The 11,360-nt window shown below is 40.2% G+C and overlaps 1 protein-coding gene across 6 annotated transcripts in view; it reads left to right on the top strand.

Moving 5' to 3' along the window:
• The window catches only part of CPLX1 (complexin 1), a 115,581-nt gene extending 104,562 nt beyond the window's left edge, over nt 1–11,019 (top strand). For 5 of the 6 annotated variants that reach the window (XM_075078558.1, XM_075078559.1, XM_075078557.1 and 2 more), the window contains one exon: nt 6,166–11,019. In XM_075078558.1, the coding sequence (XP_074934659.1) occupies nt 6,166–6,363 (198 nt within the window). In that variant the 3' untranslated portion in view covers nt 6,364–11,019. The remainder of the gene's footprint in view (nt 1–6,165) is intronic. The other variant, XM_075078563.1, reaches the window with a different exon arrangement.
• The last annotated feature ends 341 nt before the right edge of the window (nt 11,020–11,360 follow it).

Below are 11,360 nucleotides of genomic sequence, written 5' to 3' on the forward strand. Positions count from 1 at the left end.
GGGTAAATGAACTGATCAGAAAGACAAGTAGACCAAGAAAAGCAAGCAAACAAACAAAAAGCACCAAAGTTCACACACAGAAATCAAGACATCCCTAATTTGAGGTGGAGGAGGAGCCAGCGCACATTGCTGGGCCAGATCCACATCAAAGCAGGCTCTGTGTGCTGGGAATAGTGTACTCAGGGCTCTGGGTTTCAGTACTGCCATCTCAGGTAGGAAAACTTCTCTCATTCTTCAACATCCCCAGCTCAGGGGCTTGGAGGGAATAGATGTAGGGGAAGTAAAATATGCTGTTTCCGTTGCCACATGAACATACAGCAGCACTGTCACCACAGGAAGATCAATAAGCAATACTGTAAAAACACAAAAACAGGTCGTAGTCCATCATAATGGCACTTTCCTAAGCCTCTGACTGAAAACTGCCTCACCTTCACCTGAAACGTAAAGCCAAAGGTATGCTTAGCAGCCTCACAAAGGAAATCACACAAAGAAATTGTGTAAAAAGACTTCAGGCTTGTATAAATGAAATACACATGGAGTCTTTTTCTGTACCCCAGACACTCACAGTTGTGGAGCTAAAGGTCACTGCTAAACTCTGCCTGTTGCTCTCAATTTGTTCCAGTCCTACATATAGTCCTGGCAGAAGGTTCCAGAGGTAATGATGGGAAGACCTTAACTGGGCTGGTGTTCTTTTTGGTAATGGAAGAGAAAAAAATAGCTTAGCACACATAATAAATGAAGCCCAAAAGGACAGATGAAAAATAAATCTTTTTCTAATAGCTGTGTCTTTTCAGTTTTACAGATTTCTTTTAAAAAGACATTTCAGAAAAAAATCAGGTTAGACATGAGGAGAAATATTTTAATTGTAAAGGATAATTAAGTTCCAGAGCAGGTGAGAGTTCTTCACCAGCTGAGGTCTCTAAGAAAAAGACTGGTTCAGGTCAAGTTAACCCATGAAGTGGAAGGGTGGGCAAGTTGCCCTCTCAGTGTCTTCTCTAATCATACACTTCCAAGTCTGGCTGATAATTTTGTTCTTTTTTAATTGTGTTGTGGGCTGGAATGTGAATATAATTTAATAGGGCTGTGTAATAAGAGGCAAGTTCTCCCTTAATTTGTATATGAAGCAAGATAAGGAACAGGCATTGAAATCTTTTGGTAGCTTTTAAAAGCTCAGCTGGTAAAGAAAATAGTAATTCCAGAGATGGCTCTATCTGCCACATCTGTTCAGTCATAGATTTGGTACCACCTGCAGCTACAAAAAACAATGAGAAGAAAAACCTTTTCCCAGAAACTAAAACTCAGTGTTAGCAGATATGCAGTATTATTTCTTGGGATGTAGACTGAAGACCAATTTCAGGCTCTCAGAGCTCCTTCGGAGGAAAAGGTGTTCCCTGAGTGAAAGAAGAGCAATGTTACCAGTTGTCCACAGTGGAAACAACCAGCCACTAACAATTCCTAGCACCATGAATGGTGCACAGCTGTGTTATAGGGTGCCTGTATGCATATGTTCAGATGTCTATTACCCAGATGCAGTCACAGACTTGGTTAACAGCTGCTAGTGGCCATGGAAAGTGCTGGCCAGACAGTTCCATCTAGGACATGCTGTTCCATTACAAAATTCGTAGTATGCAGATCTGCATGGATTTATCTTAGTAATACATTACAACATTTACTTGCATTTCAGTGCCTGCTGTGGGCTTCATACGCACACCCTAAGTCAGCTGAACCTTGTGTTAGTCAGACTTGTGAACGTGTCAAGATAGCCAAGGGGACATGGTTCCTTCCTCTCCTCCAAGGACTGAAACATGTCTTTGTTTATCTTCTTTACCAGCAGCTGAGGCTGTAAGTCTGGGTATGTATACCAACAGCACCAGTCCTCATTCCCTTCGTATCCAAGTATTAGGAGGGAAGAAAAGTGTGCAGTGAAAATATCCAGTGATGAAAGAAGCTGTGACTATAAAAAGTAATACATAGTGATATTTAATAGTTTATAGATACTGTAAAATATGTCAGGAATATGTTCAATTGTGGCAATAGCAGGTACGGTTATGTGAGTAACTATAATAACCTTAGCAGCATCCCGTCATGGTAAATATTAGTAGCATAACATTGTGGGTATTATGTTATGGTTAACCCAACCTGCTAAGGTCAGCAAGGCCACTCTCTTGGTCTTTTAAATCCCCATTCAAGTATGGGAGTCCCAGTGGCATCCTGCCTGGCATGTCAATGGGAAAGCCTTTCATTCTCAGTTTATTCTCAGACTCCAGGATCCTCTGCACTGATACTTTTCTTCTGGTCCCACCACGCAGGCTTTGAGTTGTCTTTGTATCCCCACAAAATTCCTTTTGCTTTTCCTTAACTTCTCCAAATAAATCACTTGTTCCTAAAGAGTCAGTTTCAATCCTGATCCAAAGATAACCACTAACTTGTAGCTTGATTCCAGCTGTCTTCCTGAAGAGCCAGTTCCACAACTGCGTAGAGATAAGCAGTTACTTCTGCAAGTGTCTTAACCGTGGTGTTACTCCTTTACTCATTCTGTAGCCTAGATATTTGCTAGGTAGATATGATTATTTTTAGTAGGCAGTGGTTAGCTTGTCATAAGTAACTATATTTGTAGTGGGTTGACATTTTAGCTGCAGGTCCACCTTGGCTCAACAGTTCCCCTGTATTTCCAGCATGTCTCTGGTTCATGCACTTACTTTGGCTTCCTGTGGAATGCAGAAATAGGGGAAGGAAAGAGATGGGGAAGAAGTTGATGGAAGCATTGTTAGTCTGGTCTTTTCCTGATATACAGTCAGTGAGTGTGGGGTAAACCAAGGGCCATGGTGTTTTTTCCCTACTCTTTCCACCTGATGACTGAGGACTCAAGCCCACCAGTATTTCACCAACATATGACCCAGTGAAAACAATCCTCATCTGACAGCACAGTAACGACTTTAGGAGCAGCAAGGTGGTTCACATACTTAAAATGTTTCAGTATTTTGCTGGGTTACGTCCATAATTCTACACTATTAACTCATGGTGGCATAAGTGAAGGCCAAGCAGATAATGATACAAATACAGCCTCTGATATTAAATTTTGTGGGGTTGGAACTTGGAAAAAAAATTGTTCTCATCCTTTGAAATTTTTTTTGAGATAATGCAATATCTGCCATCCTCAGGAAAGGCAAAACAGCAAAAAAAAAATCATTATTTTTAGTTTTCTTTTTTAAAATTATTTGTTGACTTCACCTAAAAGATTTCATGTGGAGGCACTAAGATGCATTTTTAAAATTTTGCTCTTATTACAACTTTCCTTTCTATAATTTGATACTATGAAGCATCACAGCATTAGATTTTGATTAATGTAAAGCACTACAAAATGCTACCAAGTTTAAAGGCTAGCACTGAATACTCTAAATTAATCCTTTCTTACAAAATTGCTTTTGATGCAATGTCATCTTTCTCCAAGAGAAGAATACCTTTGCTCCAACTAAATTTGTATTTGGGTGTTACGTAAGTGCTAGGAGGAAATGGCTTGTTTCTACATGTTGTAGCATCACTATGGGTAGGAACCAAGAAAAATTTATTTCTGTACTTGGCATTTGTGCCAGTAAGCTGGAACAATAGAATCTTTTTTTTTATTATTAATGCCCTTTTACAGTGAAAAAAATATCTTTCCAGGCCATGTATTGCCCCATTCTGCAGCTGCCCCATAAGACTGGCAATATCTCATAAGAGCTAAGGTCTGTGTAGCACTGTGAAATTCTCTGAGGGCAATCAGTAGAGGCTTCCTAAGGAAACCTGTCAGCGCAGGCTGACAAGTACAGTGCTATTTCCTTCATATGATCTTTGAGCTTCCCCCGTCCTAGCACACGGTAGCACCTGAGTGCTTGTTTTTATTCCACAGTTTCCTGTGGCCTGGATGTTTGTTCAATAAGTTCATGAGCTACAGGATCAACCTGCCATGAGCTGATACTTATTTTGAGATGGAGGATTTGAAAGAATGGAAGGGACCTGTGTGTTACTACAATTTGTGTAGTCTCCACTACTGCTCTTCTTCTCTAGCTGACAAAGGAAGATAAAGTCTGTAGAAAAATCACCCAGCGACATCTACCTGTGACTTGAAAGGGAGAGTTAGCATCAGCCAGCCATACAGACTGTCCACAGCCTAGCAGTGTATGTCATTCCCCCTGCAGTGGTTGCTGGCCCTATGTTGGATCTTCTTTGTCATGTTCAGCCCTGTAACTACAAGTTGATCAAATACTTCCTTTGCCTCAGACATGAATGAAGACATCATTTCTCTTGAACAGCGCTCTCATGAAATCTGGTGTGACTGGCATCCACTAGGTATAAAAATCGTAAGACAAATGTCTGTGATGAACATTTTGGCTTAGAAGAATTGATTTAGAGAACTAAGGGGTTTTGAAGTTACTGGTTTCATCTTGCAGGCGGTCATCCTAAATCTTAATGGTGTTGGAGAAAGGAAGCAAAAATATTGCCTTTGCTTAGAAATATTTAGCAGTTTCTTGACAAACCCAAGAGCCCTTTGAAATCAAAAAGTCATGACAGCAGAAATGCATTTTTTGCTTTACTGGGAAACAATTTGATCTATTCTTAATGGAAAAAAATGAAAAGAGAAAATCATGAAAAGAGCATCTACTTCATGATACTTCACAGTACCATACTATTGATACTAGAAAATACTGAATACTTTGTACCAACATAATTCCTTGATGTTTTTTAAATCATATCTAATTTTCTTTTCAAAGTTCTTTTCAAGCTTATTCATGCAAAATGTTTTGCTGGCCTTTGCATGGGTTTAGGTTAGTTACTTTATGGTTTTGACATATTGAGAGCAATCTTATTTCCATTTTGTACACTAATTAAAATTTAGGAATCAATAAAGGCATCTGGATTTTACAGAGCAATGATTTGAAGCTGATAGCTGCTACAGCAGACCTGAATGCCTTTCCTATTCCTCACAAAGCTCAAATGCCTCCCTAAAGTAGCTGAAGTGAAATGATTGTAAGTAATAGAGTGCAGCTTGCAGGTATCCTCGTTGCTGTAGATTTGCATGTTTGCACGTTTGACTTGATTTTTTAAATCACGTATCACCATAATTTCCAAAATTTCTGTGCAAACACTTATGGAAATAGCTGCAAAACCTGAGAATTACTGAAATGTAAGAAGGCTGAGGAGTGATGAGTGTTGGTGGAGTAGAAATTATTTTCCTTGGAAACACCTTCAAACTAGCCGTTGGAAAGAAGTCCCTAGTTACTGCGGGAGCTGAGATACTACAGCACTTCTCTCGCTAGTCTGATTCACTCAGGCATATCTCTACTCTTCTATTAAATGTGGAATTTTGAATATGAAAATCATAAAATGAGATTCTGGTTACCTATGTGAAGTCTTATTGGCATGTCTTTAATTCTCAATGGGAGTAGCAAACTTCAGGTATCCATTCTACTCACAAGCTTAAGGATGTTTCTTTTCAGGCAGTATGAGTCATCTTTACCCCCCAGAAGTGCAGAGTTCCACATGCAAATACAGACAGAGTTTCTCATTAAGTTTATTTTTACTAAAACATCTTTCTATCACACTTACACCAAGAGAAAAGGGATGAGGTTCTGTAGGGTATCTCCCACATGAGAATATCTAAAACTGTAATTTTCACTTCAGTCTGCCTGTCTGTCCTGTCCTCTCTGCTTTCTTTTGTTGATAATTATTTTGTTCCTGAAGCTTTGCCACATGCATAACTCTTTACTATTAAATGCTGCAGATGGAATTTCAAAATCATTGTGGATGATGGACTTGAGCATCAGACTTTTTAATGGAAATGAGGAGAATCTACACCAGTAGAATAGCACTGCAAAACTTTACTAACAAAGAGCTTGTACTGTCTTTGTGAAACCCACAGCTATATAATCCCAAGTTCTCTCCTGTGCTTGTTTCTGAGTGATCTGAGCATCTGACCATCTTGTCTTGTGAGAGCTGTCCATCCACTGGGCTGTGCTTAGAGGGGAGTTGTTAGGATTGATAATTTGGGTGTCTGTGTAAAAGAGCAAAAAGAGAATATTAACAGTGAAGTTCATATTGTAGAATATGAGGTACCATACATGATGGTTGGCTTCATCAGTAATCCTATTTGGTGGTGGGTGACAATGTGTTATCTCTCCTCTGCAGTATGGGATAAAGAAGAAGGAAGAAAAGGAAGCAGAGGCCCAGGCTGCACTGGAAGCTAATGCTGAAGGGAGTCTGACACGCCCAAAGAAGGCAATCCCTCCTGGCTGTGGGGATGAAGAGGAGGAGGAAGAAGAGAGCATTCTAGACACAGTCATCAAATACTTACCAGGGCCCCTGCAGGACATGTTCAAGAAGTAATAACTGCAGACTGTTAGACGGGCATAAACAGTACTGCAAAGGATTTCTCTTTTGCCCAATGGGGATTTACAATCTTGCCATCCATCATGTAGCCCTCCCCACCTCTGGCCTCTACTGCTCACTAGAGGTCCCTTTGCTTCCCATTCCCTTCTGACTGCCTTTTTCCCTTCCCTCCAGCCCAAGACTAATCCATTCCTTCTTTGTACATAGTCACATCCAGTAGATGCCTCTGAATGGATGTAAAGATTAAAAAGCTGCAGACTACACAACTTTTATTATAAGCCATAGTACTATGTATGTTAAATAAGGCAACTGTACATTAAGCATAGAAAAGGAACAACCTCACATGCATTTCCATCCAAAGCAGGAAAGCATATTCACTAAGTGTGAACAGTGGCCTCTTTAATTCTCTTTAATTCTCTTTTTATTTTTATTGATAATAATTATTAGCTGTTACTATTATTAATGTTCTTGTTGATTGGCTCACACTAGCCATTTGTTGTTGAGCATGTCTGTCCTTGGAAGGGATATCTCATTTCTCCCATGGATACAGAGCCTTTCTGTTTTAATTTCATCACTGGCGTGAACAGGAGATTATTTGGAAAGTAAATCGTACATGACATACACAGCTGACATTAACTCAGAAATGTGAAAGAAGTGAGTCATCTGCCCTCAGATGCTGGTGGAAGTTAAATGCCCAGAATCTAAGCAAGAGTCATGTTACTTTGGGAATTAGCCATATACTTAACTTGAAAGAGCAGATTTGGTCAGACTGCTGCCATTCTGAGACCTGAAACCACATGAAAGTGCATGGTGCTCTAGCAGAGGATCTCCCCAACCCCTTTGAAGCCAGTGACCAAGTACATAGACTGCTCTGATTAACTAACCTTCCTCTTTCTGCCCAGTGACATATTCAGCTGTTCCATTCCATGTGGTGGTTGCAAGATGGACATTTGGTTTCCTGTATATTGTTGTGGCTGTGTTCTGCCCACCCCTTCCTGCCTTGTGTGGGAGAGTGTGGTGGCCCTGGAGATCCAGAAATCCTGAGTTCACCTGCCGTGTATCATGCTAAATTACTGCATTGCCTTGGGGAGGTCACTTAATTTCCTGCCCCACTGAGCTTCTCCAGATGTAAAGTTTAAGTTTCAGTTTCTACCTACTATAAAGGCATAAAGTGAGAATGCTTCACCAGTGCTGTGCAGAAGCTAGTTAATATAACAGTGTGTGGCATCCCTTGATGTTAGTCAGATGTGAGGAAATCTGTCTCACCATTATCTTTGTTGCCTTTCCCAGACACAGTTACAGAGAGCTTCTCAGCATAGCGCTTTAGGTATCAAGTAACTGCATAACATAAGCCAAATTCTACTGGAGAGGTTGACTTGGTTGTACATACACAGACTTACATACATAGATTTATTCTGAATACAGACCCTATGATCAGGTGTCTGGCTTGTCACCTGAAATGCTGATCCTGGAATTTTTGCATTTGGCTAGGTCTCTGTAGTTGCTGCTGTGAGAACATCATGCCATCTCAGTCTCACAATCTTGTAAGAGAATCAGGGTTTGCCTGGCAGAACTAGGCTTGTTTGTCCCTGTCATGGGAACAACAAAAGTTTCATAAGTAAAGGGAAGAGATTTGGAAGCAAAAACACATTTTCTACTGACAACAAAAAGGAAAGCAATCTGAGACACTTCATTATGTACCCTAAATCAAGCATTTTACTTCAGTGGAACTTCTTTGACGCACATGTTCAGTCGAACTGAGTTTAGGCAAACATCTCAGTACTTTTCTGGATAAAGTATTTTAAAAGATGTTTATCATCTTTTCAGGTAAGCAGAAGAAATCTGCACCATAGTTAAGGCAATGAGCTTGTGAACTCTGTGCCTTTTAAGCAGCATCTCTCATAATAGAGAAAAATATTAGGAAAGAGAAGAAATATATGTATTTTGGCCTCCCCATCCAATTCTTAGGCATGCTTGTCCATGCTTCTTCACAGATAACTTCAACCATAGGTTTCTACCAAATCCAAAGTGGAGACTGAGGAAGTCTGATTGATCTACAAGTCAGAACCAGCTGATAAAGATGCAACCTATTTCAGGCTGGTTCTACAAAAAAGACATGTTCATTCAAGTACAAACTGCCAAGCACTTCCCACAGTAAAGAAAAGGTAGGTTTTACTCTTTCGGATAATATCAGTGCGTTTTTTTGTCCTAAGCTTCATTTAATGCAAGATGAGTGTCTGAATCAATGCTTGGGTGTAGCAGAACAGTGTTGAGCAATTTATCATTTTCCAGGGAAAGTGTCCTACTCACCCCATACAAGTTCAGCAACCACTATTAAATTACTATTTAAGTAAACTTCAAAGAATTGAAAACCCTCCTGTCACAAAAGCAGTAGCAGTTTTTGATGCTCTGCCACAGAGGGAACTAAATCCAACACCCCTGAAAGCTGAAAGGCAGAGGCTGGCCCTTTGCTTCAGCCACTCATTGGTAGTGAAATATTCTAGCCCAGATCACACTGACACACTGACATCAATATTTTTGAAATGCTCTGACTAATCTCTGCAGCCTGCATCCTCTAACACATAAGTGGAACGAGCAGGAATGTGCCCCTGCTAAAAGGAATACATCCATTCATATTTTCCCCTGGCCTTGTGCTGGAGAATTCTGCAAACAAAAAAACAAACAAACAAAGAGGATGAGGTCATTCTGTTCTGCTTTGGCCGTTCTCTGCCACTTTCTCGTTGACCTTTCCCTAGCCCCCGTCATGGACTCATGTCCTCATCCAGCCAAATACGTTTCCTGACATAAAATCAGAATTTTCTACCTGGTGTCTTCCTTGCATAATGGTACTGCCAGTTGTTCGTTTGTTTGTTTTTACAGTCTCCCTGACAGTTTGATGTGCATGTGAGTGCACATATGCGTGGAAGACGAGGAAAAGGGAAAAGAAAGGGAGAAGAGAGGGAAGGGAAGAGTGTTTTGAATTATTTTTTTCTACCTGTGCCTCAGCATCTGTGCCATTGAATGACTGGCCTTGGCAGGGTCTTGTGTGGCCTGTGCTCAAATTTCATAAACAGGTACTGCTTTCCCCATGCTCAGAGCATGAAAAATACTCCTTTTTGAGCCAAGCTCCTGAGCTGTGTGAACATCCCTATTTGAACCCTGAAGAGGTCCATAAGAACTCTGTGCTGAGTTTGTTAGGCCTCATGCCAGGCTCACAGAGCAGGAGGGAAAGGAAAGGTGGTTTATTAAATAATGTTTGCTGGGTCTTTTTCATTGTGGGAGCTTCCCAGGCCAGCCCTTTCATCTCTTCTGCAACTCAGCTCTCCACACCTGCCCAGCCCTTCCTCCTGGGACAGCAGAGAGTTCAGCTAGGTGTGAGCTAGTAGTTCGTATTTTAATTTTCCTTTTTTTTTTTTTCACTAAAGAAACATGACAAAAGATCTACCACAGGTACTGGACAGGTTTTGCTTGGTTGTGCCTCGCATAAGTTTTGGCACCTTGCATGAGTTTTGGATCTCTCCTCAAGTCTTTCCACTGCCCCCAAAGTGCCTGAGACATGCTGAACAGACTCGAGACCAGGCACTCTCCCCTCCCTTTTCCCCATCCATTTCCCTTCCTACTCTGAACTGGCAACATGGGACACAGGCACCTTGGCTCATGCATGGAGGTGAGAAGCATTGTCTTGGACACTTTCCCCCTCAGCACTCAAGCAGATGTTGAAGCACTTAATACCAAAGAGAAGCATGGTTCATTGTTTGGATTCTGAATATCTCTTTGTCTTTCCATGCCATTGTTTTATTTGCATCACTGGTCTGTTCAATCTCAGGTAAATGAGGTCTTTTGCTTTTTTAGCTAGTTTTTATTTACACAGAAAGGTTGGTGGCTAGACACTGCAGCCATTTTCCTTCACAGCTCCAAGACCTTATTGGTTAGTTAAAAAAAAGTCAAAGGGCCTCCACATTTGGAGGGCAAAAGATTTAGTTTGCCATTGAACTTGTGAACTCATATTTATCTTTAGAGAAAGCCATATGAAATCAGACTGCAATATTAATTATGAATGCTACTCTTGTGTTTAAAATAATAATAAAAAAAATTCATGTGCTAAATCACTTTGGAGTTCCTCTATGTTTCTAGTACCATACGTTGGCTTAGGTCCCACCCAGTCCCTCTCCTTTGTCAAGAAAGTCCATTTGAATGCTGCTGAATACATCTTTTTGGCAAGCTTACTGTGGTAGAGTAAGCATTGTTAGAAATTAGTTATTGTGACCTCAAAGTAATGTCTTATGTATCTGCAAGTTGTCTGTATGTGTTCTGAATATATGTTATCTTGATAACTGTTTCTTCATGTGCTGAGTTAGTAAAATGTTCAATACTGTCCTTAAAAAATTGCTTGTTTTCTCTCTTTCTCTCTCCTTCACACACAGAGAGCAAAGTTCAACTTAGCCATGCATTTTCTAGTAGAAATGCTCCCCAGCTTTCTTTCAGATGCATGCAGTACTCTCCAAGTAGCTAGAAGACAATTTAAAGTAGAGACTTTGTGAATGTGAATTTCACTTGTTATTTGCCTGCTACTTGTTGGTGCATGATGTGGGTAAATGGTATGATGTTCTTTTGAAATGGAATCACAGCCAATAAAAAAGGTGATTTCATACAGTTTTTGCAATGCTTTCCTGTGAAATTCCTACCAGGCTACACCTGGAAATCCAAGTATGGTTGCTGATATACAAATAGAATGATAACAGAATCAAGGAGAGACATGGATATTATTTGAACTGATATGTTAATTTTTTCATTTGTCAAAAACACTGATGAGGTTTGACATCTGCAAGTGATTATCAAATTTTAAATAAGTTTTGCTATTAGAAAATAGCTTTCCTTATGAGGAGCAGAACAACGTTCCTTTGAAAGAAACACAGGCATCTAACCATGGTTTAGTGAGAATATGTTTGGATCTTAAAGCCAAAAAGGTTAAAAGCAGGTTTGCAACGACATGA

Source organism: Phalacrocorax aristotelis, chromosome Z (genome assembly GCF_949628215.1).
Source record: "Phalacrocorax aristotelis chromosome Z, bGulAri2.1, whole genome shotgun sequence".
NCBI lineage: Eukaryota > Metazoa > Chordata > Aves > Suliformes > Phalacrocoracidae > Phalacrocorax > Phalacrocorax aristotelis.